At 51.3% G+C, this 25,186-nt stretch overlaps 9 protein-coding genes across 9 annotated transcripts; 6 read left to right on the top strand and 3 right to left on the bottom strand.

Moving 5' to 3' along the window:
* Positions 1 to 146: 146 nt before the first annotated feature.
* Positions 147 to 1,498, bottom strand: BDW70DRAFT_132200 (dihydrofolate synthase). Its single transcript, XM_073736120.1, has one exon. It carries the CDS (start codon positions 1,417 to 1,419, stop codon positions 172 to 174), a length of 1,248 nt encoding a protein of 415 aa, XP_073598029.1. The 5' UTR covers positions 1,420 to 1,498; the 3' UTR covers positions 147 to 171.
* Positions 1,499 to 1,897: 399 nt separating this feature from the next.
* BDW70DRAFT_16324 (uncharacterized protein) lies at positions 1,898 to 3,497 on the top strand. The gene is made up of 2 exons (XM_073741272.1): positions 1,898 to 2,049; positions 2,151 to 3,497. The coding sequence occupies exons 1-2, from the start codon at positions 2,039 to 2,041 to the stop codon at positions 3,421 to 3,423; spliced, it is 1,284 nt and encodes a 427-aa protein (XP_073598028.1). The 5' UTR covers positions 1,898 to 2,038; the 3' UTR covers positions 3,424 to 3,497.
* Positions 3,498 to 3,950: 453 nt separating this feature from the next.
* Positions 3,951 to 5,107, top strand: BDW70DRAFT_16321 (kinase-related protein). Its single transcript, XM_073741263.1, has 2 exons — positions 3,951 to 4,306; positions 4,381 to 5,107. The coding sequence occupies exons 1-2, from the start codon at positions 4,267 to 4,269 to the stop codon at positions 5,043 to 5,045; spliced, it is 705 nt and encodes a 234-aa protein (XP_073598027.1). The 5' UTR covers positions 3,951 to 4,266; the 3' UTR covers positions 5,046 to 5,107.
* A 443-nt stretch (positions 5,108 to 5,550) lies between these two features.
* On the top strand, positions 5,551 to 6,666 carry BDW70DRAFT_132195 (putative GPI anchored cell wall protein). Its single transcript, XM_073736119.1, has 3 exons — positions 5,551 to 5,935; positions 6,001 to 6,146; positions 6,203 to 6,666. Exons 1-3 carry the CDS (start codon positions 5,832 to 5,834, stop codon positions 6,475 to 6,477), a joined length of 525 nt encoding a protein of 174 aa, XP_073598026.1. The 5' UTR covers positions 5,551 to 5,831; the 3' UTR covers positions 6,478 to 6,666.
* A 180-nt stretch (positions 6,667 to 6,846) lies between these two features.
* BDW70DRAFT_132193 (ribonucleotide-diphosphate reductase subunit RNR1) lies at positions 6,847 to 10,037 on the top strand. Its single transcript, XM_073736118.1, has 3 exons — positions 6,847 to 7,085; positions 7,223 to 7,380; positions 7,435 to 10,037. Exons 1-3 carry the CDS (start codon positions 7,067 to 7,069, stop codon positions 9,811 to 9,813), a joined length of 2,556 nt encoding a protein of 851 aa, XP_073598025.1. The 5' UTR covers positions 6,847 to 7,066; the 3' UTR covers positions 9,814 to 10,037.
* Positions 10,038 to 11,428: 1,391 nt separating this feature from the next.
* Positions 11,429 to 12,271, top strand: BDW70DRAFT_158062 (uncharacterized protein; the record flags this gene model as incomplete). The annotated part of the gene is made up of 1 exon (XM_073740464.1): positions 11,429 to 12,271. The coding sequence occupies one exon, from the start codon at positions 11,429 to 11,431 to the stop codon at positions 12,269 to 12,271; it is 843 nt and encodes a 280-aa protein (XP_073598024.1).
* A 925-nt stretch (positions 12,272 to 13,196) lies between these two features.
* On the top strand, positions 13,197 to 16,159 carry BDW70DRAFT_16261 (putative MFS monosaccharide transporter). Its single transcript, XM_073741156.1, has 4 exons — positions 13,197 to 13,445; positions 13,507 to 13,638; positions 13,700 to 14,168; positions 14,219 to 16,159. The coding sequence occupies exons 1-4, from the start codon at positions 13,302 to 13,304 to the stop codon at positions 16,135 to 16,137; spliced, it is 2,664 nt and encodes an 887-aa protein (XP_073598023.1). The 5' UTR covers positions 13,197 to 13,301; the 3' UTR covers positions 16,138 to 16,159.
* A 1,496-nt stretch (positions 16,160 to 17,655) lies between these two features.
* nut1 (putative RNA polymerase II mediator complex subunit Nut1) lies at positions 17,656 to 21,107 on the bottom strand (the record flags this gene model as incomplete). The annotated part of the gene is made up of 6 exons (XM_073741941.1): positions 20,433 to 21,107; positions 20,138 to 20,385; positions 20,032 to 20,094; positions 19,479 to 19,985; positions 18,901 to 19,432; positions 17,656 to 18,851 (listed from the first exon to the last, which is right to left on the bottom strand). The coding sequence occupies exons 1-6, from the start codon at positions 21,073 to 21,075 to the stop codon at positions 17,656 to 17,658; spliced, it is 3,189 nt and encodes a 1,062-aa protein (XP_073598022.1). The 5' UTR covers positions 21,076 to 21,107.
* Positions 21,108 to 21,392: 285 nt separating this feature from the next.
* On the bottom strand, positions 21,393 to 23,287 carry BDW70DRAFT_132188 (glutamate dehydrogenase). The gene is made up of 3 exons (XM_073736117.1): positions 23,036 to 23,287; positions 22,707 to 22,982; positions 21,393 to 22,653 (listed from the first exon to the last, which is right to left on the bottom strand). The coding sequence occupies exons 1-3, from the start codon at positions 23,079 to 23,081 to the stop codon at positions 21,596 to 21,598; spliced, it is 1,380 nt and encodes a 459-aa protein (XP_073598021.1). The 5' UTR covers positions 23,082 to 23,287; the 3' UTR covers positions 21,393 to 21,595.
* Between the last annotated feature and the right edge of the window lie 1,899 nt (positions 23,288 to 25,186).

The following is a 25,186-nucleotide window of genomic DNA, read 5'->3' as shown; positions in this document are numbered from 1 at the left end:
ACTCGGTTTGCAAAGTGAATGTGTGGGCGGGGTAAGCGATGGGAAAAATTGCAGTTATGCTTATATGAAATGGGCTTGATATTTCGGAGTTAAAGCGTAGTGGTGCAATTCTACGTGAGACCAAACCATTCTTTGTTTGATATCGTAGACTTCAAAGCACAACGTCATGATTCATGAGTTGTTAGCCTCTCTAACAAGACGCAGAACATCGGACACGAGGTAAAGGCTCCCTGCTATAACCAGGGGCCCGCCGTCTGCCTTAGTACATGCCCAGTCAAGTGCGCCTGGGATGTCCTTGGCGAATGACTGTACCTCCCCGATACTCGGTATATCCTGTATACATGCACACAGCTCAATGGGATCAGCAGCTTTGACCCAGGGCATTCCATCAACAGGGCCAAAGCTCGTTGCCGCTACACTATCGCCGGGCTTGATGATAGAATGGAATAACGGGCGAATATCTTTCCCATGTGATGCTGCGATGACCCAGGTGACATTCTCTCCCTGCAAACGCAATTTGCGTTCAACGTATTCTCCGAGAACTTCAGCTGACTGGGTATTGTGCGCACCATCCAACAAGACAGGCTCTTTGCGGCCTGTAAGAGGTTGCAGCGCAAGTTTTTGCAGACGACCTGGCCATTCCACAGAAGCCAGTTGTGGAATTAATGTATCGGGCTCGAGTGCTGGCCGGACTTGTGGCAGGACGGATTTTACAGCAGCTGCAGCACAGGACATATTTGCTCGCTGATGAGTCAGTAAATCATTCCGCCGAAACAGGTCAAGAAGCGAGGGCAACTGAGGGTCTGGAGTATCCGGATGAACGATGGTAGCTTCCAAACCAAGTTCGGCGATGCGGTCCTTGATGGCTACTATCGCCTCCGAACAGTTTGTTCCGTCGACCACACATTTGACGCCAGGTTTCAATATTCCAGCCTTTTCCCGAGCGATTTCTTCGATTGTGTTTCCCAGAAAAGCCTGATGGTCCAGACCAATCTTCGCAATGACCGAGACCAAAACATTGTTCAATATGTTTGTGGCATCTAAGCGACCGCCCATGCCCACTTCGATAACTCCAATCTCGACTTGCTCATGATTGAAAATCTCAAATGCTGTTGCCGCTAACAATTCGAACTCGCTTGCCCCGATGCCTAATGTTTGATCCCGCAGCTTCACCCTGGCCTCGATCTGTCGGAAGAGCGACTCCTGGACAACCCTTTCATCGATTGTAATGCAATCCCAACGATCAATTAAGTGTGGCGAGGTGAAACGGCCGCAGCGAACCCCTGCGGAGGCTAGGAGATGCGACAGATAGGCGCTGATCGAGCCTTTGCCATTGGTGCCGGCGATGTGGATAGCCTTCCAGGACAACGGGGTCTGTTGGACGAGACGGGATATCCTGCTGAGACCGAGCTCGATCATTCCGTCGAGTGTACGATGTGCAACAGGGAGAACTGAAACTCAGCCTTCATGATCAGGATATCAGGAAGAGCTTCAAATTGCCGCCAATCCATTCGCTTTCCCGCGGGAAGCTTCGGAGTTCTGTTTATCGATAGATGTGATAAGGATTACCTGTTATCGCAGCCTGAGGTGTCAATTCTGTACAACCATATGTAGGCGCACGCAGCAGCTACTCCGTAACCTCTTTCGCATAAACTCCGTACTCCATTTACGGATACTGACTGTCAGACGAACTCAAACCATCTAGTAGACGACGAGAAAACATTTATTGGGAGCTCGTTACGGCCCAGAGCGATAGAGACAGCAACCCAGCTTGATTGGCAGTAGAAACGCGAGTGTCGCGCCACATCCCAGCCTCGTCCGAGCGCTCTCAGCCGCTGCCCGGGGTCGCCTCCGCTTTTACCTTGAGGAGCAAAATTGAATCTTGCCGTTTCTCCATCAACACTGGCTTGCCCTCCGCACCCGACCCCATCGTCGCGGCATCTTTTCGGCGTCACACTCGTTCTTTACACGGTTCTCGGAGCGGCGCCTCTTTTGTTGGATTAGTCTGCGACACTTGAGTTAGGAATAATCGGCAGACATGGGTATCCCGTGAGTTTGTCGCTATCCTCTCCTGCTGGGTGCCAGAATACGCGCCTTTCGCAGCGCCTTGCGGTGCGCATTCGACAGCTGGACTGACTGGTGTCCTCTAGTATGTACCATGAGCCTTCTTCCGCAGAGGCCACTAAAAACAACAGCGTCAAGGACCCTTGTGCTGCCGCTCGCTCTGCAATTCGTCGCCAGGCCACTGTCCGCCGCCCCTCGCGTTATGGCAGTTCTGCTTGGCGCGGTGCAACTCTGCGCTCCCCATTTCCTCCCCCTATAATTGATGAGATAGAGCGCGAGGCGAGCGGACTACCGCGCCATTCGCATTCACCAGCTTCGATGCCCACACGCTCCAGCGATCCCTTTGACCTCAACAGCAGCCTGGCCGACACCAGTCGGCGGTTGCGAATAATCGATGACGCTCTTCGTCGTCGGCCAAGTCATAGGCTACGGATACCGCGAACCTCGACCCTCTCAGATTTGAACTCGCGCTCGTCGGCGGCAGCCGACGCGAATGCCCGACTAGAATCTCAGGACCATCTCCCTCTCACGCCCCGATTCGCTCCTGCCATCGCATATCATAGATCTTCAACACCTTTGGCAGGCTCAGATTTTCTTCGGCGGTCACCTCATGATGGCCTCGGGGAAGAGTCCCCGGCAGGATCATTCATACCTTTATTGCGACGCATCGGTCAGCGCTCCATCAACGATACGAATCTGACAGGCCGTGGGCCGTTTATCGATGGCCTAGGAGACCGCCAAAGAAGCGTTGACTTGGATGACGACCACGCAAACGATGCTTGGGAAACCCTTTTGACTACTATAACGCCTGATACCAATCTTCCCAGTGCTGATTCCTCTTTCACTTCCGCATCTGCCTCGGGGTCGACTGGTTCGCATAATGAAACATTGAGAAGTTCTGCAACATCACTCGAGTCCGTTCTGAACCCCGTGCCTTCCACAGTACCTACATTTCAGATGACGCTTAATCCTTACCAAGAATCTACAATCCCTTGTGACTACCCCAGTTCCACCGATTCGGATACCCAGTCGGACGGCGAAATCACCCAACAATCGCTATTCCGGCGCTACCGCCGTCGTATGCGAGAGGTCGAGTCCCTGAGACGCTCGCAAAACCGCCAATCAGTTATTAACAATGCCTCTTCCATTCCCACTATATCGCTTGCCTTCTCCGATTCCTCCGCGGACCAGGATCTGCAGAACATGCAAGCCATTTTGGATCGTCTTGCCCGTCGTGAATATGTTCCTGATGAATGGTGGGCTGCAGCCGGACTGTCTCGCACCATTGATCAGAGGACACGGGCGGGCGATGATTCCGACAGTACTCCCGGGCCAGAAGGTCCTGCTAGGCATAGATAAGCTGATCTCGTTTTTCCCTTTCTTTTAGTTAAGATTTGTTGTCATAGTTTATGCGGAAGGTCTTCATTTCAGGCAGATTTAGCGGGAAGGATATCACTGGGGCGTTTGTGGAGTCTGATTTTCGGGCTACCTTTACCTGTCTTGATATTCATGAAGCTTCTCGGGTTGAAGATGTCGTACACATTATTATGCGTTGTGTGGCGGGGTCAGACTTTGAAAGTGTGTCAATTACGCGCAAAAAAATTGACTTCATCGGGAATGTACTTGCCCGTCGTATTGAGTGGTTCCGTTCTACGATGTTTCGTCTTGCAGAGTATCTGAGTATTGTTACTGACGGCGGAGATGCACCGAGCTCTAGAAAACGCCCGAGGTAAAGGCATTGTAGTGAGATGGGTAGGATCGGCGCTGACTCTTCGTTGTACATACGGGCTTTGTCAAGCATTCGTCTAGACATGCCTAGCGCGACAGTGTAAACACGACCATAGCATCACTGACCTGAGATACATTCGGAGTCAGGTCCGACGGAGCTCATCACTCCAGACCCCGTCGTACCCCACTCTGACGACAGTCCCCGCTCTCTGCGATTATTTATCAGAACTGCTTTTGTCGCTATGAGCGAGGAGATGCTACTCCGCATTAATAACATCATTGCGCCTTCATGGAAGTTCCGATATGATCAGACGCAGCTAGTACACCGCTAAACCACGATATAGTCGACAATATCCCCTTTTGCTCCTGCATGCCTCGAATATCGCGAGCTGCTCGTCCGACTGAGACTTTGGATCCTCGCTGAGCTTATACGTTTTATATCTGTATTCTCCGCTCTTTACTTTGACTTCAATCATGGAATCGCAAGTAGCTCGACTGGTTGACAAGATTTGGGGTGAGTATGGAGTGCCCTTCTCCTGGGTCCTAAACACTTCGCAAAACAACGACTAACATGGGACCGGATCTTAGAGAAATTCCAAAATACACCTGAAAATGCCCGTCTACTGATCGCAGTCAGTGGGATTCCCGGTTCCGGAAAGACTGAGCTCGCCATCACAATGGCGAAACGTATCAACGAGAAGCACGGCGCACAAAACGGCGACCTGATTGCTGCCGCAATCCCAATGGACGGGTACCATCTTACACGGGCACAACTTGCCCAGATGCCTGATCCAGAGTATGCTGCCGCACGGCGAGGTGCGGCATTCACATTCGACGGGGAGAAGTTCCTAGCCCTAGTGCGTGCGCTGCGCGAGCCATTAACACCCAAGACTCAAACGTTGCACGCGCCCAGTTTTGATCACGCGGTTAAGGATCCCGTGGATAACGATATCCCTATTGAGGCTGCGCGACGGGTGATATTTTTCGAAGGGAACTATCTGAGTTTGAATAAGGAGCCGTGGAACTCAGCGGCGAAGCTTATGGATGAGCTCTGGTTTGTGGATGTCGATTTCGACACGGCACGGCAACGCTTGATCAAGAGGCATGTTAAGGCTGGGATTGCAAAAGATGAGGCTGATGCCGAGAAGCGGGCGAATGAGAATGATTTGGTCAATGGGCGGGAGATTGTGGATTGCAGGCTTGATGTGCAGGAGATTATTAGGAGTTCCTATGACCCCAAGTGGGAGGATTGATCTTGGAGGAGTATGGACGATGAATTGATGAGTTTACTTACATTTATTCATACTTACTAGAACGAGCATCTGAAGATGGCCAGTAATGGTTCTTTCACGCTCCCGGACTGTGACCACTGTTTCACACTCTTAACGTTAAAGTATATATAGGGCTGTTCAAATTGTTCTGCTCGAACGAGGTGTTAACAACGTCTAAATACCAAGCACATCTATAAACCTGACCGTCAGATCAAAGCTCTACCATTGCTGATGGCCTGGGCTTATCGTGCTCCGACACTAGGGCCGTTCGTGCGAAAATTGAAATGACCCGCCAAGTACGTATTTGGCGACTCTCTACTCATTTTCGCAGAAGCTAACAGTGTGAGAGCCCTGTTGCATGGGATGAGAAGTCAATCACTTTTCTTGAATTTATTGAGGCATTGAACTACACTGAATTACCACTGATGAGTTTGTTGCCTGAGGCTTATGGCTGAGTAAGGGATTCAGGGACGAGCGATCGGCAGGGCCATTACCCCATTAAGTGAAGCAATCGGGCGCTGGGGTCGACCCTTGAATTCCTTGCTACCCCCATCAAACAGTCCCTTATCATTACCTCAAGATCTCGTCTTCATCTCTTCGATTTACTGTCTGTCCCTCGTTAAGCAGACTACTGTCATTCCTTAATTTGAGTTCACGGTCTTTCGCACTGTCACCTTTAGTCACTCCTTCATAACTCACTGTCTCTACGATCCCATTGATTCCCCTGAACCGAACCACTGCAGTTTCAACTCCGGCTTCTTCGTCATAATGCTCTTCGCCAAGTCCACCGTGTTTGTCACTCTCTTCGCTCTTAGCAAGGTTGTTGCTGCTGCTGGCACCAGTACACCTGCCTGTCTTCTTACTGTTGTGGGGTATGTTTGATAGCTGCGCTCGTGCCAGTGCGTAGGACATTTTCGCTAAGGATACTATCTGACAGCCCCGAAAACCCCGGTGACCTCAAAGCAATCTGCAAGACCAATGGCGACGAGATTCAGACCTCGATTCGCGATGTCTGCGGAGATGATGCCAAGGATGCCCTGAACTACTACGCCGGCGTCTGCGAAAATACAGGCTACGAAGTTGGTGCGTACTCCTCACATACGCGATATACTGGCAGGGCGCTAATCGAATGCTGATAGATATCTCGTCGTCCTCGAGTACAACTTCTTCGCAGACCAGCACCAAGACACCGGATACAGAGTCCAGTACTTCTGGTAGCGCGACCAGCACGGATGGTGCCAGCTCGACCTCTGGCTCCGACACTGACTCCGACTCTAACTCTGGCTCTGCTTCCGCTTCAACAACCGACAGTGCGGATACAGCCACCCCAACCAATGGCGGCTCCACCGACAAGCAAGTCTCCGCCGCTGCATTTGCTGCTGTCGTTTTCCTTGGATTCGCTGCTACACTTTAAGAGCGCTTTGCAAGCTGTGTATAATAGTTGGAACCTGGACGCTAAGCGGAAATAAGGAAATATTTTCGATGTGAATACATACCTTGTTAGTTCCTGCTGTCACTACCCATTCTGCAGTGAGAGATAACCAGTATATTTGGATCCGAATCAGTGCTTCAATCTATATCTTTCTCATGCAACATTTTCAAAGTACAGCGCATTCTGCAAAGCCGAGATGAAGCTTCGTAAGATACGTAGTAGCCCGTAGGGCGACACGTAGGTCACGTGGATGCGTACCAAGCCCCAGCTTTGCGGTAGTCCATTAAGCCCAAACACGAAAATTCGCGTTGAATCCACTCCAGGAACGCGTGAGCCGGAATCAATATCTCCCTTCTCTCAGCCCCTCCGGTCTCTCTTTTTCCTCTCATCCTCTTCAACCCTGCCTTACCTTGGGACTTCCTCTTCTCTCATTGTACTCAAGTCCCTTTCTACGGCTGTTCTAAAGTTCTTCAATCTGCCTGAGTAATACGACTATCATTATACCCTCTTTGTCTTTTTCTAGTTCATTAGTTTCACTCAGTCGTCGGGTTCCTCCCCGCTGTCCTGTAAGATGTTTGTCTACAAGCGAGGTATGTTCAAGCCACTTTAGCCATTATATATTCCTGGCTGTCTCACTTCTGCTGTGGACGCGTCGTCGATATCGCATGGGATCCGACCGTGTCGCCACTTACTGTACGAACTTCTGCTAATGTATTATTAATCACAGACGGACGCAAAGAGCGCGTGCAATTCGACAAGATCACGGCCCGTGTATCAAGGCTTTGTTACGGCCTCGATCCTGAGCATGTCGATGCTGCTGCTATCACTCAGAAGGTCATCTCTGGTGTCTACCAAGGTGTCACCACAGTGGAACTTGACAACCTGGTATGGCCACCAACGACCCATTGCACTGTTCTATGCTAATATCATTCTCCGAAGGCTGCTGAGACTGCGGCGTACATGACCGTTACTCATCCAGACTATGCTATCCTCGCCGCTCGTATCGCGGTTTCGAACCTCCACAAGCAAACTAAGAAACAATTCTCCCTCGTCATCTCAGATCTCTACCACTACGTCAACCCAAAGAATAAAAAGCCCGCACCCATGATATCGAAAGAAACATACGAGATTGTTATGAAACATGCAGAAGAGCTCAATTCTGCCATCGTGTACGACCGCGACTTCAACTACAACTTCTTCGGCTTCAAGACTCTTGAAAGGTCATATCTCCTGCGACTTGATGGAAAGATTGCCGAGCGCCCTCAGCATTTGCTGATGCGTGTCGCTGTTGGAATCCACGGCAACGATATTGAGCGTGCTATCGAGACCTACAACCTCATGTCCCAGAAATACTTCACACATGCCTCTCCGACTCTGTTCAATGCAGGCACCCCCCAACCTCAGCTGGCTTCTTGCTTCTTGGTCGATATGAAGGAGGACAGCATTGACGGTATCTATGACACTCTGAAAACATGTGCCATGATTTCCAAAACTGCTGGTGGTATTGGATTAAATGTTCACCGCATTCGTGCCACTGGCTCTTACATAGCCGGTACCAATGGATCTTCCAACGGTATCGTTCCTATGCTCCGTGTGTTCAACAACACTGCTAGGTACGTCGACCAGGGAGGAAACAAGCGTCCGGGTGCCTTTGCCATCTACCTGGAGCCTTGGCACGCTGATGTCTTTGAGTTCCTGGACCTTCGCAAGAACCACGGAAAGGAGGAAGTGCGAGCTCGTGACCTATTTTATGCTCTCTGGACTCCAGATCTGTTTATGAAGCGAGTTGAGGCGAATGGTGACTGGACTCTCTTCTGTCCCAACGAGGCTCCCGGTCTGGCCGATGTTTATGGAGACGAGTTCGACGCTCTCTATGAACAGTACGAGAAGGAAGGCCGTGGTCGCCGGACTATCAAGGCTCAGAAACTCTGGTACGCCATCCTAGAGGCCCAGACTGAGACCGGTAACCCCTTCATGCTGTACAAGGATGCCTGCAATAAGAAAAGCAACCAGAAGAATTTGGGAACCATCCGCAGCTCCAACCTTTGCACTGAAATCATTGAGTACACCGCTCCTGACGAGGTAGCTGTTTGCAACTTGGCCTCCCTTGCCCTCCCTACCTTCGTCGATGCTGCCCGCGGTGAATACGACTTTGGCAAGCTGCATGAAGTTGTGCAGGTCTTGGTTCGTAACTTGAACAAGATCATCGACATCAACTACTACCCTGTGCCCGAGGCCAAGAAAAGCAACTTCCGCCACCGTCCGATTGCTCTTGGAGTCAACGGTTTGGCTGATGCATTCCTCGCCTTGCGCCTGCCTTTTGATTCGGCTGAAGCTAAACAGTTGAACATTCAGATCTTTGAGACTATTTACCACGCTGCACTGACGGCTTCTTCGAACCTTGCCAAGGAGGACGGACCATATGAGAGCTACGAAGGCTCTCCTGTCTCCCAAGGTATCCTGCAGTACGACATGTGGGAGCGTACTCCTACTGATCTGTGGGATTGGGATGCCCTGAAGGCCAAGATTGCTCAGACTGGTGTTCGCAACAGTCTGCTGGTTGCCCCTATGCCTACTGCCAGTACCAGTCAAATCTTGGGCTTCAACGAGTGCTTTGAGCCTTACACTTCGAATATCTACTCTCGCCGTGTTCTTGCGGGTGAGTTCCAGGTCGTCAATCCTTGGCTGCTTAAGGATCTTGTCGACCTTGGTCTTTGGTCCGACAACATGAAGAACCGCATCATTGCAGAGGGCGGTTCCGTGCAGAACATCCCCAACATTCCCGATGACATCAAGGCTCTTTACAAGACGGTGTGGGAGATTTCTCAGCGACGAATCCTAGAAATGGCTGCGGACCGTGGCGCCTACATTGATCAGTCCCAGTCTCTCAACATTCATCTTAAGGAACCCACTATGGGCAAGATTACCAGTATGCACTTTGCCGGGTGGAAGATGGGCTTGAAAACCGGAATGTACTATCTCCGCACGATGGCTGCCTCCGCTCCTATTCAGTTCACTGTCGACCAGGAGCAACTCAAGGTTGCCGACACCAACGTTGCACGGACTAGCAAGAAGAGGGCTGGTGGCATCGCGGCTACTTCCTACTCGGCCGTGCCCCGCGCTCCCGCTGGCCAGGTGAGCGGCACAAGCCAGAATGCTACCAACGGTATTTCCCGCGAGACCGACAGTGGTGGCGAGGTTGACACCTCGGACGAAGAGAAGAAGGAAGGCGAGCCTAGTGAGGCGGACATCTACTCACAAAAGGTTCTTCAATGCAGCATTGAGAACAAGGAAGCTTGCATTATGTGCCAGGGCTGATTCATTGTTCTTGGATTGACGGTGTTTTACTTTAATATCAGGTTTCTTTGTACTTATATCACGGGTTATGGATATTGTCTTTTATGGTTTCTTTTTCTGCTTTATGATATTTTCGGGCCAGGCACATTCTCTACTTGTCTACAAGTAGCTGGCCGCGGTGATGGTTATGGTCACTTTACATACTTGGAAGATCGGTTTGCAATCGAGTTCGTATTTATTGATAAGTCATGTTCCCATCTGGACTGTCGGAGGATTATTCAGATTAATCCAGGACATTGCTCCAGTGCTACGTAGAATTTAATGAAGGCGGGGGTGGATGTCACTTACCAGCGAGTCGTGCTCCCACACCATTGACTTTGTGCTCTCCAGAGAGGTTTGGCGCAAATTGCAATAGCTCATGCAGCGATGTAGTATGACAAATGTCCACATTGTTCCCCCCGTCGAGTATGAAATGAAACAGCCCGAGCATCTCTGACTGTGCATACTACATTCCACTTACTTCCAGGCTATAAAATTTCCGGTGCTGTAAAGACAGATTCCTAACCGACCCGGCCCGAGTATGAGTAAAGCATCACCTAAGACACCAAGAAAGGAAGCCCTGGTCGAAAAATACGAGCCCACTGCGCCTGAAACCTAACAAACCCAGAATATACCAGCTCAGTGGCGCAATCTCGGCCACCGGCGAGGCCAGGCCAGCACAGCTTGCCACGGAAAACGATGGCAAAGACGAAGGCTGAACAACCAGCGAATGGCAAGATGGCTGGTGGACAGGAACAGGATCCATCCTCCACCATCCCACTGGCTGGAAGGCTGTGAAGGAAGCTTCAGGCTCCAGCCCACGTCAGAAAAGAAGAAACTTCATGGCCCGATGGGGCCAAGAGTGCCAAGTGTGGCTTTCAATTCAGGCACCGTCTTTTGGACCGTCTTTTGGACTGCTGATCCCCCTGGCGTTTCTTACCAGATTTACCAACAAGGAGCGCTAACAAACCTTGTCTGGTTGGTGAGAAGTCGGGATCTGATCCAGACCCTGCACCGCACTCAGTCAGATTGCTGGTTTCATCTACTGTTGAAATCGTTCCGAACCCCTCAGCAGGTGTGTTGGACAGGGCAGAGATGAGATGGCAGTAGTTGATTCATCGATCTGCATACAAATCAAATCAACAGAGGGCGAACCATGGGAGTTTGTGCGGTAATCAAACGGCGGTTGGGCGTGGGGCTGACTCTGCCACTGTTCGGGATCAGTGATTGGAGGGCAGCGGTTCTTTTGTGCCCGCGTAAGAGTGCAGTAAGAGTAAGACAACAAACTAGACTAAACACATTGGGTAAGGATGGAGATTAAATACCGCCCAGACCCTCTCGCCTTTTGTCTGATCCCTCCTGCTCCTTCTCTAACCTCCTCTTCATTCCATCCGCTCATTGACAAGCCTCTGTCACTCACTTCCTGCGTTTCTGCAGCTTTCACTCCTTCATCCCACGCTTCGATTCCGTTGTTTACGGTCTGCTGTGCAGACGAGATCAACTGTTCGTTCCCTTGATCAATCAGGGCGCTTGTCTGACCCTTTGCTTCGGTCCTTGAATATATAACACAGCCAACGCGCAATCATCGTTAACCACAATGGCCCCCCTCGCTAAGTCTCTTGCCATCGCCGTCACGGCCTTTGCCGCTCTGGGTGCTGCTGCTCCGGGCCATGCCCACAAGCATCACCACAAGCGTGGCGAGGAAGTCACCGTCTGGAAGACTGTGACCGAAACCGTCTGGACCACGATCGATGTCACCACCACCATCATGCCTGGCCAGGAAGCTCCTCCCAGCACCATCGTCCAGTCGACTGTCGAGGAGGCTACTGCGCCTGCTGAGGCTGCGCCTGAACCTGAGACCACTACCTCGACTTCCACCAGCACCAGCGCTGCTGAGCCCACCTCGACTGCTGAGCCCGTAGCGCCAACGGCCGATGCCAACGTGCAGGCCGCCGCACAGCCAACCACCACCACCGTCTCCGAGGCTCCCGTCCCTACAACTACCACCCTGGTTCCTGCTCCTATCGTTGCTGTTGAGACCTCCAGCGAAGCACCCGAGCCAGTCGCTACCTCTAGTGCCAGCTCCGGCTCCAGCTCCGGAAGCAGTGGCTCCTCTGGGCCTTGCTCCGCCAGCTCTCCCTGCGTTGGCCAGATCACTTTCTACGACACTGCCACTTCCGCGAGCGCCCCCAGCAGCTGCGGTACAACGAACGACGGCAGCAGCGAGAATGTCATTGCTCTCCCTGTTGGTATCATGACCGACAGCGACTGCGGAAGGACCGTTACTATCAAGTACGGCGGCAAGACCGCCACAGGTACCGTTGTCGACAAGTGCATGGGCTGCGACAACACCTCCATCGACTTGTCGCGCCACTTCTTCGGCGAGTTGGCCTCCTTCGACGCGGGCAGAGTGTCCGGTGTCGAGTGGTGGTTGGACTAGATCTGCTCTTTTTACCATATCCTCCTCTTCCTACCGTTCTTACATTCGCTATATCAAACTTTCTATACTTCGTATCTCGTGGATGACTCGTCGAGAGTCCCGGAGACCATTTTATCATTCGTGTTCATAAAATTTTTGCGGTTGTTGCAAAGTTATCCAACCAAGCCATTTGTTATCATTCATGGAACAAAAGCAGAACGGACGAGCATGGACAGGATCTGGAATCCCGCTGGTTTTATGATGTTATGAATCAAGTGTTTTCGGCATTCTGTAGTCTTGTAGGTTAACTTGATCCATTGTAGAACCGTTGCTAGCATGAACTGTCGGTCTGTCTTTGCAGTGATTGGCGACTTGGGACCGGTGGTCAACTTCTACTCCAACCCAATTATGGGTTGCCGGCGGTCAGCTGGACGAGGCTGTGAGTTGTCGTTGCAAGATTCACCGCCAATAATGGAAGGATCCACGAGATATTTGCCCGAAGACCGGTGGCGCGATACTGGATAGCCTCAAGCGGTCGTTTCCCCGGGTTCAGTTCCAGTGGGTTGGAACTAATTAAGAGTCCGGGGTATCTCTCTCGGTCGACCTCCACGAGTCGAGTGCATCATCAGCATTATTGGGCCATTCTGTTAGCGGTTTGGAATCCTTGGGACGGGAGCTCCTCGCTCCTATTGGGAATCCACGATTCACACACTTTTAACCAAGGGTCAAGCCTGAGAGTTATTGAGTATTGGCGCTTTAGTGAGATGTAATCCCTTGACCCACGCGGCACAACTTGCCCTGTTTTACTCTTCCCCTCGCTTCCGTCTGGTCCTGGACCCATTTCCCCTTCGGGTCTCGTCTCTCTGGCCCTTGAACCTTCTCTCAACCCCAGAATCTCCCTCTTTTTCTCTGCTCGTGTGTATCATCGAGTCCTGACCTCTTCCTTTACTTTCCACACACCCTCCCACTCTCTTTCATCAATAGCGTAGGAATTTTGGACATCTTTAGCGGCCATGGATTTCTCGCACTTTCCCAAGTGAGCCGTTACACCATGGAGGACCGCAGACCCGAAGTCCTCGTTGTCTCCATCGTTTTCTTTAGCCTTGCTACCATCTTCGTCGCCCTCCGCTTCGTCTCGCGCATCTGGATTGTCCGGAGACTCGCCCTGCACGACTATTTGATGCTCCTGGCGTGGGTATGGTTGCATGGCCCAATCACCTAGGTCCGATCGCATACTGATTTACTTCCTTCACCAGCTCATTGACCTGGGATTTTCCACGGCTCTCTTTTATGCCACTAAAAAAGGGCTTGGTCTTCATGATGTCGACATCCCTGTCACTGCAAGATCGTCTCTCAGCAGCGCTAATTATGCCTTTACCGTTCTATATGTGAGTCTTTTTTTCTGTGCAGCGGCCGGGATTTTCCGCTCATTTCCGCGCGCTTCGCTAGAATCCCGCCTTGATGGCCGTCAAGTCCTCCATTTTAGTCTTCTACCTCACCCTCACTCAAGGCGAGAAGATCTTCCGCTACGCAAACTATGCCACTCTGTTCGTCGTCAATGCCGCCGGCCTGGCTCTCACCTTTGTCAACATCTTCCAATGCCGACCCGTCGAAGACGCTTTCGCTGCGCAGCTCCCTGCTGACGCGCATTGCACCGATATCCTGACCTTATATTTATCCTCGTCGCCGGTCAATATTATCACCGATCTAGCAATCTTGGTCCTTCCGAACCCGATTTTGACGCGCATGCGGCTGCCGCAGAAACAAAAGATCATCCTCGTCGTTACATTCAGCTTTGGTTTTTTCGTGGCTGTCGTTGATGTTATCCGCATTGCATATCTGCAGGAGGCTACAACCGACCGAGAGATTGCTCTCCGTCAAATCCACATACAGAATTATGGAGGGGAGGACTTTGCTTGTATGTATTAGGCGGTCTTTATTCCCCAGAACCAACACTGATCTCTTCAGGGTATGCGTCGCTCTCGTTCATGTGGTCTGTCGTAGAGGTCAATGTCTCGGTTATGTGCGCCTGCGTTCCTAGTCTGAAACCGCTGGTCGCCAGGTTGGTCCCGAAATTGATCCGCGACAGCTCTGGAGGCACGCAAACGAATCCATCCGACCCCCCGCTACCGCCGTCAGGGCCATCGCAGATGCAAGTCGCAGATGCCATTTTCAGCGACTCGCTAGATCCGCGGCTTACAGAGATTGCGACAGGACCTACCGTGGCCACGACACACACTGACCCCGAAGCCAACACAACCACACATACGAGCACCTCAGACCCGCGCAGCATGACTTTCTTCGATTTTGTCAATATGAAGAAGCCGGCCAATATGCTAAAATTGAGCAACAAGGAGTCAATCGCTCCAAATGCGATAACGACTGTCCTGTTCTTCCTCTGGGGCTTCGCGTACGGATTTCTGGATATTCTCAATGAACAGTTCCAGCAGATTGTGCGATTGGACAGCTGGCGGTCTCTTGGTCTCCATTGCGTATACTTTGGGGGATATCTGGTGGCTCCGCCGCTAGTTGGTCGTCCAGTGCTCAAGCACTGGGGTTTCAAGTCGACCTTTATCACCGGCTTGTGCTTCTACGCCTGCGGTTCGCTGATTTTCTGGCCTTCCGCCGTGTTGACATCGTATTCTGCTTTTCTCGTGTCCAATTTTATTACCGGGTGCGGGCTCGCAATTCTCGAAACTGCAGCGAATCCGTTTATCTCGCTCTGCGGACCGCTCGAGAATTCGGAAGTGCGATTAAATATATCACAAGGTGTTCAAGCTGTCGGGAGCGTCCTCTCGCCTTTGCTCGCCAAAAAGGTCCTGTTTCGCAGCGTGACCGATGTCTCCTCACTAGTTGATGTGCAGTGGACGTATCTTGCAATTGCCTTGTTTGACGTGCTCCTCGCACTGGCCTTTTACTACCTACCCATCCCAGAGGCGTCAGACGAAGATTTGGAGGAACTCGCTAATCGCCGACGGGACGATAACCGCACCGCCCCCTTCGGAATTCCAGTTGTTTGGATGACCCTTGCTTTGGGCATTTGGTCCCAGTTTTTCTACGTAGCTGGGCAGGAAGTCTTCTCTACAGGTTTTGGAGCCCTAATCGCGACGGCATATACCGATCCTCCGCTCAGCGAATTCACCTACCTCACAATCGGCCGCGCCATCTTCGCCGTCGGTCGCTTCCTCGCCGCCTTCCTGCAATGGTTCCTCAAACCCCGATGGATCCTCCTTCTTTCCTACATCGGCATGGTCGTCTTCGCCGCATTATGTATGCATACCACTGGCACCGCAGCGATCGCCAGCGCCATGATGGTTTTCCTTTTCGAGAGCGGCGCCTTCAGCATTATTTTTGCTATTGCACTTCGCGGCACCGGCCGACACACAAAGACAGCAGCTTCTTTACTCACCATCGCTATCAGCGGCGGCGCGTTCCTACCTTTTGCGCGATATGGCGCGCAACTAGCAGCGAATAGCACACTCGATTCATACAGCGTCCTCGTTGCGCTATTTGCAGCCGGCGCTCTATTTCCGGTTTACCTTAATCTTGTCCCAGCGGCCAAAAAGCAGGTGGACCCCGTGCCGAACGAACACCTCCGGCATACCCGCCGGCGCAGCCGCCGGCAGGGCCGCGCACAGGCTACTAATGTCCTTCCTTCCGAGAAAGCTAATCCCTCTGAAGGCGGTGTTCTTTCCCGCCAGCGGAGCGTCCTCGACGATGCAGACCCATTGCCTAGCGTGGACTTCTCGGGTCCGAATTCCGTGGCATCAAGATCAAGGTCGGACTCCGTCGAGGGTGACTCTGGCGCCGATGTTGACGTTGTGGATTTTCAGCGCACGCGGGCAAAGGACGTTTCTAGTACGAGTGACGAAATGTCACGTATATAGTCTTACCTTCTCTCTTTCCTTATTGGGTGGAATTGTCTTTTTTGCTATATATGATGCATGAATGATACCCGGTGGGATTTGAATATATGCATAACATAACACTTGGTGTGAGTTTGTTTGGAGTTTGGCATTGCCTCATTTATTTTCTTTCGCATGTATATCATCTGAGCGAATTGTGGTTGCATTGCATAGGCCGTAGGAAAAGCGAAAGGGGTCAGTGATTGATTCCATCTCTTGTCGGCAATTTGATCTCTATACTGCATTCACGACCTAGAGGATTTTTACTTCAACTGCCAGCCCAACATCAGGTGACTAGCCACTCAATTGCATGTAGAATGAGCCCCGTCCGGTCAGCCAGAGTACGCAGTGCCTAGTATCAGGAATCAAATTTGTTCGTATTTGTTTCATGCTAAGCAGGCAAGACGTGAGTGCAACGCGCTCTCAATGCTTATCCCTTGAGAGGGGGTGGCTTCCTTTCAAACATTCCATCCCCTTGCACTACCACAACCCTAAACGCAGATTTTCTCCTATACATCTACATTGCCCAGATGCATAGCGTCGCGTCGCGTGTCGGAAGGGATCGCGTCGAATAATGTAGGTACGTAGAAGGATATGGCGCTAGGCGAGCTCAGCTAGAGTGAACGTAGGTTTATATAGACACCGACCGCATGTCTCCTCCAGGACAAGAACTTTTCTATAAAGTTTCTCATTTATTAACTAGATCACCCTAGCTCTATCGAACTCTCAATCGGATCAACCAAGGACAATTTATCCAAACACCAAATCTCCGCCTCACGCGCCTACACCATACTCCTCATATTAACAAAACTTCGAATCCTATAAAGCAATAATATCAAACGCAATCCGCCAAATATGCAACTCACTCTGGCCACGGTCCTCACAACGCTCGCCTTCACGTCTTATTTACCGCTGGCCCTCGCGCTCCCGATCCCCATGTCAGCACTAAACACAAGACAACTCCCCAACCTTCCCGTCGGTGATCTCAAGCTCCTTGACACTGTCATGCCGCACAGCGGCATTGCCGACAGCGTGGCGAGGTTGCAGGGAGATCTGGCGAAGCAGGCAGGGAAGGTGACACCTTCGTGAAGTCGCTCCTGCCACTTGATTACTTGGGATGACAGGCCTACCAATTGGTAGGTAGATAAGTAGGTGGGTGTTTGGCTGAGTTGATTATCGTCCATTCTTGTGTGTAAGGGTTTCATTGCTGATGGGTACATATATGATAGTAGAGAGGGGATTATCTAAGAGACCAGAGCAGAGCAGGTACGAGAGAACATGGAATTGGGTGATGTTGGCCTCTGTTCGCTACTAGTTCACTTGCTATGTGTTGTGCTATAGGAATATGAAGATTGAGATAGGGTGAAGGGTTCGGATTCTGGAACCATTTTGGCATTTACAAATATATTTTTTTCAGTACCATCATGTCATTATTATGCTACCCAATTCACACAATGAAACAGCATAACTATATATTCCTATAGGCAGAGATCAAGTCAGTCACTGAAACATCCCCTCCATATCCAGATCCAGAAATTCGGGATTCATCTCGGCGGCATTTAACACATCATCAATACTTTGGTCGACCTCGCCAAGTCCCAATCCACCAACGCCAACACCAACACCCATCCCATCTCCTCCCCCGCCCATGTTCATATCCATATCCATTCCCACAGCCGCCGCAGCATTATCCATTATTTGGTTGAGGTTCACCTGTTCGTTGTTATGTCCTTGTTCCTGGGCTTGTGTACGGGTGTCCGTCTCCATGTTCATATTCATGTTCTGGTTCGAGGCGCCGTCACCAGAAGAATCAAGGTGCATGTCTTCGATAATGTTGTTCATGTTCATATTGACGTTGACGTTCATGCCCATGTTCATGTCGAGGTTAGGCGCTACCTGCGCAGGCGGGGCGAGGAGAGTATTTACACGGCGATAGAGACGGACGATGATTTCCGCGCGCAGGGGGTCTTTTTCAGATAACTTGGGAACTGACTCATGCTGCGTATTGAGAGCGTCGCGGAGGTTGAGGATCGAGTAGCGGTGTGCTTGTTCCGACTCTTTTGACGTGGAGTGATCATGATGCGTTTGGAACTGGTCGAAGGCGAAGGTCTCCGAGAGTGGGGCGGAAACAATGCTTGCTGCAATGTCGAGGGCGATACCTGCTGTCCCTGGATTCGACTCGGTTTGAAATTTAAGTTCGTCGAGGAGTGCGGCCAGTAAGCGAGAAGCGCCTAGGGTGCGGATCGCAGTTATGACCTGGCGATGCGTATATGAAGGCGGAGCCATTGAGACATCGGGACTTGTGCTCCAAAGTACAAGCGATTGGAATGTTGCCCGGATACTACCTAGAAGCCCACCAGGGTTATGTGTAGTCCATGGCTCAAGCTCAGATTTATGGCAGCTTGCTGTTCGCTGGAAGGAGAGACATGGATCCAGAGCATCAAGGATAGGCTTGATGTCTGTTCGTGTGGGATGGCGGGCACGGACGTCTTTGAGCTGCTCTTCCAGCGAGCGTGCAGTGATGTTCAAAACCGTGAGGTGGATCTCACGCGCCTCGCCAGATATCGAACTGGGTGATACTAAGGACTGGAGGGTTCTTAGCGGGATAGTTGGGTCTGCTTCGCTTTCCCAGATGTGGTTGCCGAGCCAGGTTAGTGCGACAACGAGGGAAGGGAGGAGGAATGGTTCGAGGAGATCTGGGGTAGTCAGAACAAAAAAAGCTTTAGTTGGAATTGGAGGACTTACACTCGAAGCCCCCTTTCAGTGTATCGAACTCCAGCTTCCCCGCTTCACACGCGCCTAAGCTTTGGTTGAAGAGTGTCGAGACAAGCATGTAGAATTCCTGTGGACTGCACGCCGACATAGTTTCCTCGCTGATGCCCTCGGCGATAAATAGTGCTGCTATCCATTCACCCAGGTTCTTATTCTGCTTTTCGGTTAGTTCGTCTAGCTTCTGGCTAGATGAGCCCTGCTCAATCAATTTGATAATGAACGAATTGTTGCTTGTGATGCCCAGGTCCCACGGCCGTAAATCGTACCGGTACTTGAAGGTCAGCACCAGCAACAGAATACTCCCAAATTCATCGTACACCGGCTGACTCTCTCCCTGATCTTCGTCCCAGTGCCAGGAATCGAGCAATGCGCACAGCGGCTGCAAGATCTGCCTTGGGCTGCGGAAGAGCAGCATAACGTCGAGAGACTGTGGTCGGCGTGATAACGAGTTGCAAATGTTTTTTAACGTCATTGTTTCCTTTTGCATGCAGAGGTCATGCATCACCTTCGACATTAGCGTAAAACTACCAAAGAGACTGGGAGAGACACACTTCTGTGATAGCACCGACGATCGCACCGGCATTGCCCTCAGTCGATTCGATATCACTAATCAACTGCTCCGCACGTTCGTGGTTGGCGCTAATCTGCGCCTTAAGCTCATCCTTCATATAAGAGCCTCCAACAGGTAGAGTCTGCATCGGATTTTCACCTAACAACCGCTCGATGCTGGATTCCGGTATTAACTTGTGTGAGGCACAAGAGAAAAGAAACTCCTGCCGCACGTCTGATAGGGCTGCATTGCCCTGCATTGAGAACATCTGCGAGAATGATGGGAAAATGTTCGGGTCTATCCGGCTCAGGGCGTGGCTGATGCACTCTTCCATCGGGAACGTTACCATTGGGACGGCCAGCATTGCCGCAAAGAATGGTGGCAGTTTGTTGACTAAAAACGAGCGGAAAAGAAGCATCGTTCTCGCGGATTCATTGCGGTACATTGCGTTGGACAGAACGTCAAATGACGCCGTTATTATCTCCTCAATGAGGACGTCGTAGTGTTCCTGGACCATCAGTTGATGGAGTTTAATGTCAAAGCAGAATACTTACTGCATAGCGATTATAGAGATAGTTGAGCAATATACTGTCATCAACCAGAGGACGTCCAACAAGCTAAACAGTTAGCTCCGGACTCTGGGAAGGTAAAAAGACCTACCATCGCATTGATATATACGTAGAGACCAGCTCTAGAGTGCATAGTAGGCCCGTCCATCACAGACGCTTCGAATTGGAGTGCGTTGACATTAACATTCTCCATCATCGTAACGTCCAGTTTGGATGGCGGCTGCCCATACAGATTGAACTGCTTTTGCAAACCGTCGAGCCGATTATGCAAGGGAGGATACATCTCAGCACAGAGAGGAAGATATGCTGAAAGAGCCTGACCAATCCGTATTTTGGTCGCTATAAAACATCAGTCATAATTCAAAGTCACGATATTAGGAGCGCACCCTCATGAGGACCTGCAGAGAGAACCTCTATTCCCTTCGTAGTCCCAGCTAGAACCGAAAGCAAGATCCCCACAGCCTCAAACAAGAGCATCGCATCGGGCGACCCCATCATCCCGGCCGGCTGGTCGGCATCAAGCTGGCTATTATGCCAGGCAATGATTGCCTGTATCCAATCCGCAATAGCACAAAAGGTATGGATAACCTCTAGGAGAGTCTTGACCGTCGTCCCCGAATTGATTGACAGCATCGCATCCTGGATGATCCGGATATCGGTCATCAAAGTATAGCACTTGGCCCTTGGTTTCGCCTTCTTCTTCACAGACGCCACGTCAGCGCCAGGGGAGGGCTTGTCTTGGATAGACGAATGCTTGAGCAGCGAAGTCAGCACCGTCGGGATCTGGACTCGCCCCATTCTACAGAGACAGTCAATGTATACCGGGAGTAGGGGATCCCATTTTATGCCCGTTGATAGACGCGCTTGCAACAACGTCTCTGTAAGCAATAAGTCGCCGATCGGACAGCGCTGAAAGAGCAGCATGCTCAGGTCTCTGAATTCGGCGGCATCAATCCGATGCAATAAACAGCGCTGCACGAACGCCCTCCATTGTTCGCTGGCCATGCTCTGGGTATTCCGAGACTGCATGTATAGTCGTGCTCAGCCAGTTTCGATTTTCGATATTTTGTCCCAGAGCATGGGCATTTTGTTGTTCATGAAGCTTCATTCATCTTAATTCCGAAGCGTGGAAGCAAGAGCTAATCACGTGAATTATTAGTATAGTCACATGATAATGGTCCGAGCCAATCACGATAATAAATCCGAACTATTGAGGCTCAAAGAACGCGATACAATATGGCCGCGCTTATCGCGAGACTATTCTGGGCATTAAATTTTTTTGAGTATAAATTTCATACTGGACTATTCAGAATGTGGATAGTGCTTGTACATGACTAGGAAAAGGGTAAGAATAAAATCGTCTATGGTATAATATACTAAAACTATGCAAAAAAGTCTATCTACAGGTAAAAGCATAGTAGAAACGAATCCGGCGCCTCTATCCACGCTAAGAATGGTAAGATCGTAACAAGACCGAAACCCGAAAGGCTGTAATAAACGTAGGAATCATCATCATGCATCAACATCAACATTAGGAGACGGGGCTAGTTCACCACCAGTCTCCCTGGTCCTTCATGGCCTCGGCGACCTTGGTGAAACCGGCAATGTTGGAACCGGTGACGAGGGAAGGCAGGACGCCCTTGGCAGGAGTAGCGAACTTCTGAGCAGTCTCGAGACCGTTCTTGAAGCAGTCCTCCATGATGTCCTTGAGGCGAGCGTCGACCTCCTCGGATGTCCAGGAAAGACGAGCAGAGTTCTGAGCCATCTCAAGACCAGAGACGGCGACACCACCAGCGTTGGCGGCCTTACCGGGGGCGTACCAGATGGCATCGCCGGGGTTGGCGTTGCGGTGGGCCTCGAAGATGTCGATGGCGGCCTGGGTGCAGCCCATGTTGGAACCCTCAGCAATGTAGCGGACACCGGACTTGATGAGGTGCTCGGCTTCCTCGCCGGAGACTTCGTTCTGAGTGGCAGAGGGGAGAGCAACCTCGAACTTGCCGGGAATGTTGGTCCAGGGGCGAGCATCGGGGATGTAGGTGAACTTGCCGGCGAAGGCGGAGGAGTTGGCGAGCTCGGAGAGTTGCTTGCGGGCAACCTTGAGGTCGGCAATGAGGGCGATCTCTTCAGGAGTGAAAGAAGCGGACTCATCCTTGACAATGAGAGAGCCCTTGGAGTCGGAAAGAGAGACAACGGAACCACCTAGCTCAATGACCTTGAGAGCGGCGTACTGGGCAACGTTACCGGAGCCGGAGATGGCGACACGCTTGCCGGCGAAGGACTCCTTTCCGCCGGTAACGTGCTTGATCATGTGCTCAACGTAGTAGACAACACCGTATCCAGTGGCCTCAGGGCGGATCAAGCTACCACCCCAGCTGCCACCCTTGCCAGTGAGAACACCCTCCCACTGGTTGCGGATCCTGCGGTACTGGCCGAAAAGGAAACCAATCTCACGGCCAGTAACACCGATATCACCAGCAGGGACGTCAGTGTCCGCGCCGATGTGCTTGCAGAGCTCGGTCATGAAAGCGGTACAGAAGCGACGAATCTCAGCGTCAGACTTGCCCTTTGGGTCGAAGTCGGAACCACCCTTGCCACCACCCATGTTCACTAATACCAATTAGTACTCTTGGCAAATATCCAGTGAAGTAACGGTTACGCACGTCCTGTGAGAGCATTCTTGAAGATCTGCTCGAAGCCAAGGAACTTCAGGATAGAGAGGTTGACGGAGGGGTGGAAACGGAGACCACCCTTGTAGGGACCGAGAGCGGAGTTGAACTGGACACGGTAACCGCGGTTGATCTGAACCTCGCCCTTGTCGTTCTCCCAAACGACACGGAACTGGATGACGCGCTCGGGGACGGAGACGACCTGGAGAGCCCGTCGGTATTCGGGGTGCTGCTCGAAGAGGGTGGAGTTCTCGAGGGTCGAGGCAAGCTCTGCGCGCAAACATTAGCTGTGGTCATTGGCCATTCATTAACAGTGGTCGTACCCTTGTAGGCCTGCTCGAACTCGGGCTCAACGGGAAGGTTAGACATTTTTGCGCGAGAAGCTTATTGCTGATAAGATAATGTGGCAAAGGTTATAAGAATGCGCCGAGCCCGCGAGAAGACAATTGAAGCAATCGAGGCAGCAGAGAAGCAAAGGACTCTGATGGATAAGTAAAAGAGAAACCGTACAAGAGGGGCACACGACCGGGTTTAAGTATGACAGAGGAGACGGGTGGTGGGGGGAGGCGGACGGCGGCCTGGCGGAGGCCGGCGAATGAGTATACTGCCGGAGTCGGACGAGAAGATCCCTGGGTGCGGCCACGGGAGGCGACTAAAATCTGGCGGGAAAGTCGGCTGGCACGGTGGAAGGGCTTGAAGGCCCCGGATCACTGGTCAACCAGGGTCAGGATCGGAGGAACCATAGGATCGGAAAGGGAGGGCTAAGCACAAAGCTAATACTAGCAGGGCCGAAGTTCGGGGTGTTAGTCGAACGTTTAAGGTCACAGATTCGGTCCTTATCTCTGGGCGGAAGCCCACCCGCTTGCGGAATCCGGGACATTCTCGTGGCATTAGGTAAGAGTTCGCCAATTCCCCATCAACGGGAATTACACGGTGGCCATCTTGGGCGGCGACATTGCAAAACTCCGTTGGACGTCGCATCGCTGATCGGTGGACTTTTCTGGTATCCTGGCGAGATGGAGGATTGTGCTCCGGTCAGAGGGGGAAGCCCGGAAATCAGAAGCGAGTGCGATGCCAAGAACTTTGTGCCTGGGCCCCACGTGCCGCTGCTGTATATGCCCTTCTGTATGGCGGGGGACTATTGACTGAAGAGCAGTTATCGATCACTGCTCCACTCCGTCTATGCTATCTTAATACTCTATACTATGATCTATCTTGGGATACAGTGAGAAATGTATGTAAACGAAAGCTGGAGTGAAAATAGACAGGCATCAGCGGACGGCGACTGCTCTCAACGGAGACTTCCCTATACCAGCAGAAGGAAGTTTCTCCTCCAGTAAGTAGCAGTCTTCGTTCTTATCAGCAGCGTGAGTAATCTAATCGTCAAACCAAAAGACCCTCTGGGATTAACCGCTGTCCTGCTCTCACCGGCGCCGCGATCAGCAGTGACCAGCACAGCCCGTGGGGAGTTCTCGGTAGTCGGCAGCGGGCACTTTCGTCCAGTCCTCGCTCTTTAACTTGCCACTCTGTGCCTGCTAAAGCATTCACCGGGGTAGCGCGGGATTCTGTCCGTGCCGGTTTACGCAAAACGGAAGCTGGCGCTTTCCACTGTGGCATAAGCCTTGCTGGATCGGCTGCCAAGCATTAACTAATGCAACCTTGACTCTGCTATTGGTGCGTGGCCTTTGCTGATAAGGGATGACCAAAGCCGATATCTAATAGTAAAGTCTTTAGTACCGTACTCAAAGAAGTACACTAGTACCCTTCAGAGTTGGGAGATCCAGATATGCCAGGCTTTTCCGAAATTTCGACTCATTGCAGAAAATAGAGAGAGCATTAGCAATAATATCGGAATTCTCTATCCACCATTATTTAGCTCCACTGGAGTGCGATAACCAGAAGCAAAGCAATTGTAATTGTTTGATGTCAAAAAGTACTACCAGACTCACGGAGTAAAGTCCTCCTACTCCATAGTGCCGATCAAATAAAACGCCGGGGTAGGGTTATACCCCTCACCAACCCCTCCAACCCCGCGCTCTTACTTCGGCAGTACATATGTTGTAACCTTTTAGCAAACAGTGCTTTACTCAAGTCGTCCAAGAGCGAGACCGTAAGTTCGATTCCTATTCTTTGTACTTTCCACCCGGTAGTTTTCTCGGACGAGATCATTGAGCGCGCATCATGTTCCTCCTTTTCGATCAGAAGGCCTTTCGGCCGATATATGGCCGAGATGGACGTATACCAGGGGCCGTTCTGCGATATGGCCGACCACGATCGCATAGTACTTATGCTTCAATCCTTTAATCCTTCAATTTTTGATCCTTTAATCCTTTGATCCTTCAATCATTCAACGTCATGGATACCTCGTGTCCAAGCGTCGGCAGATGGTTCGGCATTATCTAGGGTTAGCGTGGTTCAACTTGTAGCAATGGCGCTTCACAGGAACAAGATATTTGGTAAAAATCCGAGATGCG

The sequence above is a fragment of the Aspergillus foveolatus genome (genome assembly GCF_047715535.1).
Source record: "Aspergillus foveolatus strain CBS 279.81 unplaced genomic scaffold BDW70scaffold_12, whole genome shotgun sequence".
Lineage (NCBI taxonomy): Eukaryota > Fungi > Ascomycota > Eurotiomycetes > Eurotiales > Aspergillaceae > Aspergillus > Aspergillus foveolatus.
This window is presented reverse-complemented; position numbering and strand designations above follow the sequence as displayed.

Coding starts and splice junctions, on each gene's coding strand:
- BDW70DRAFT_132200 (XM_073736120.1), bottom strand. CDS start 1,419: ATGATCGAGCTCGGTCTCAGCAGGATATCCCGTCTCGTCCAACAGACC.
- BDW70DRAFT_16321 (XM_073741263.1), top strand. CDS start 4,267: ATGGAATCGCAAGTAGCTCGACTGGTTGACAAGATTTGGG. Junction 4,307..4,380: donor ACTGGTTGACAAGATTTGGG/GTGAGTATGGAG, acceptor ACCGGATCTTAG/AGAAATTCCAAAATACACCT.
- BDW70DRAFT_132195 (XM_073736119.1), top strand. CDS start 5,832: ATGCTCTTCGCCAAGTCCACCGTGTTTGTCACTCTCTTCGCTCTTAGC. Junction 5,936..6,000: donor TGTCTTCTTACTGTTGTGGG/GTATGTTTGATA, acceptor ACTATCTGACAG/CCCCGAAAACCCCGGTGACC. Junction 6,147..6,202: donor AAATACAGGCTACGAAGTTG/GTGCGTACTCCT, acceptor GAATGCTGATAG/ATATCTCGTCGTCCTCGAGT.
- BDW70DRAFT_132193 (XM_073736118.1), top strand. Junction 7,381..7,434: donor CAGTGGAACTTGACAACCTG/GTATGGCCACCA, acceptor CATTCTCCGAAG/GCTGCTGAGACTGCGGCGTA.
- BDW70DRAFT_16261 (XM_073741156.1), top strand. CDS start 13,302: ATGGAGGACCGCAGACCCGAAGTCCTCGTTGTCTCCATCGTTTTCTTT. Junction 13,639..13,699: donor ATGCCTTTACCGTTCTATAT/GTGAGTCTTTTT, acceptor GCGCTTCGCTAG/AATCCCGCCTTGATGGCCGT. Junction 14,169..14,218: donor TGGAGGGGAGGACTTTGCTT/GTATGTATTAGG, acceptor TGATCTCTTCAG/GGTATGCGTCGCTCTCGTTC.
- BDW70DRAFT_132188 (XM_073736117.1), bottom strand. CDS start 23,081: ATGTCTAACCTTCCCGTTGAGCCCGAGTTCGAGCAGGCCTACAAGG. Junction 22,983..23,035: donor GTTCGAGCAGGCCTACAAGG/GTACGACCACTG, acceptor GTTTGCGCGCAG/AGCTTGCCTCGACCCTCGAG. Junction 22,654..22,706: donor CAAGAATGCTCTCACAGGAC/GTGCGTAACCGT, acceptor AATTGGTATTAG/TGAACATGGGTGGTGGCAAG.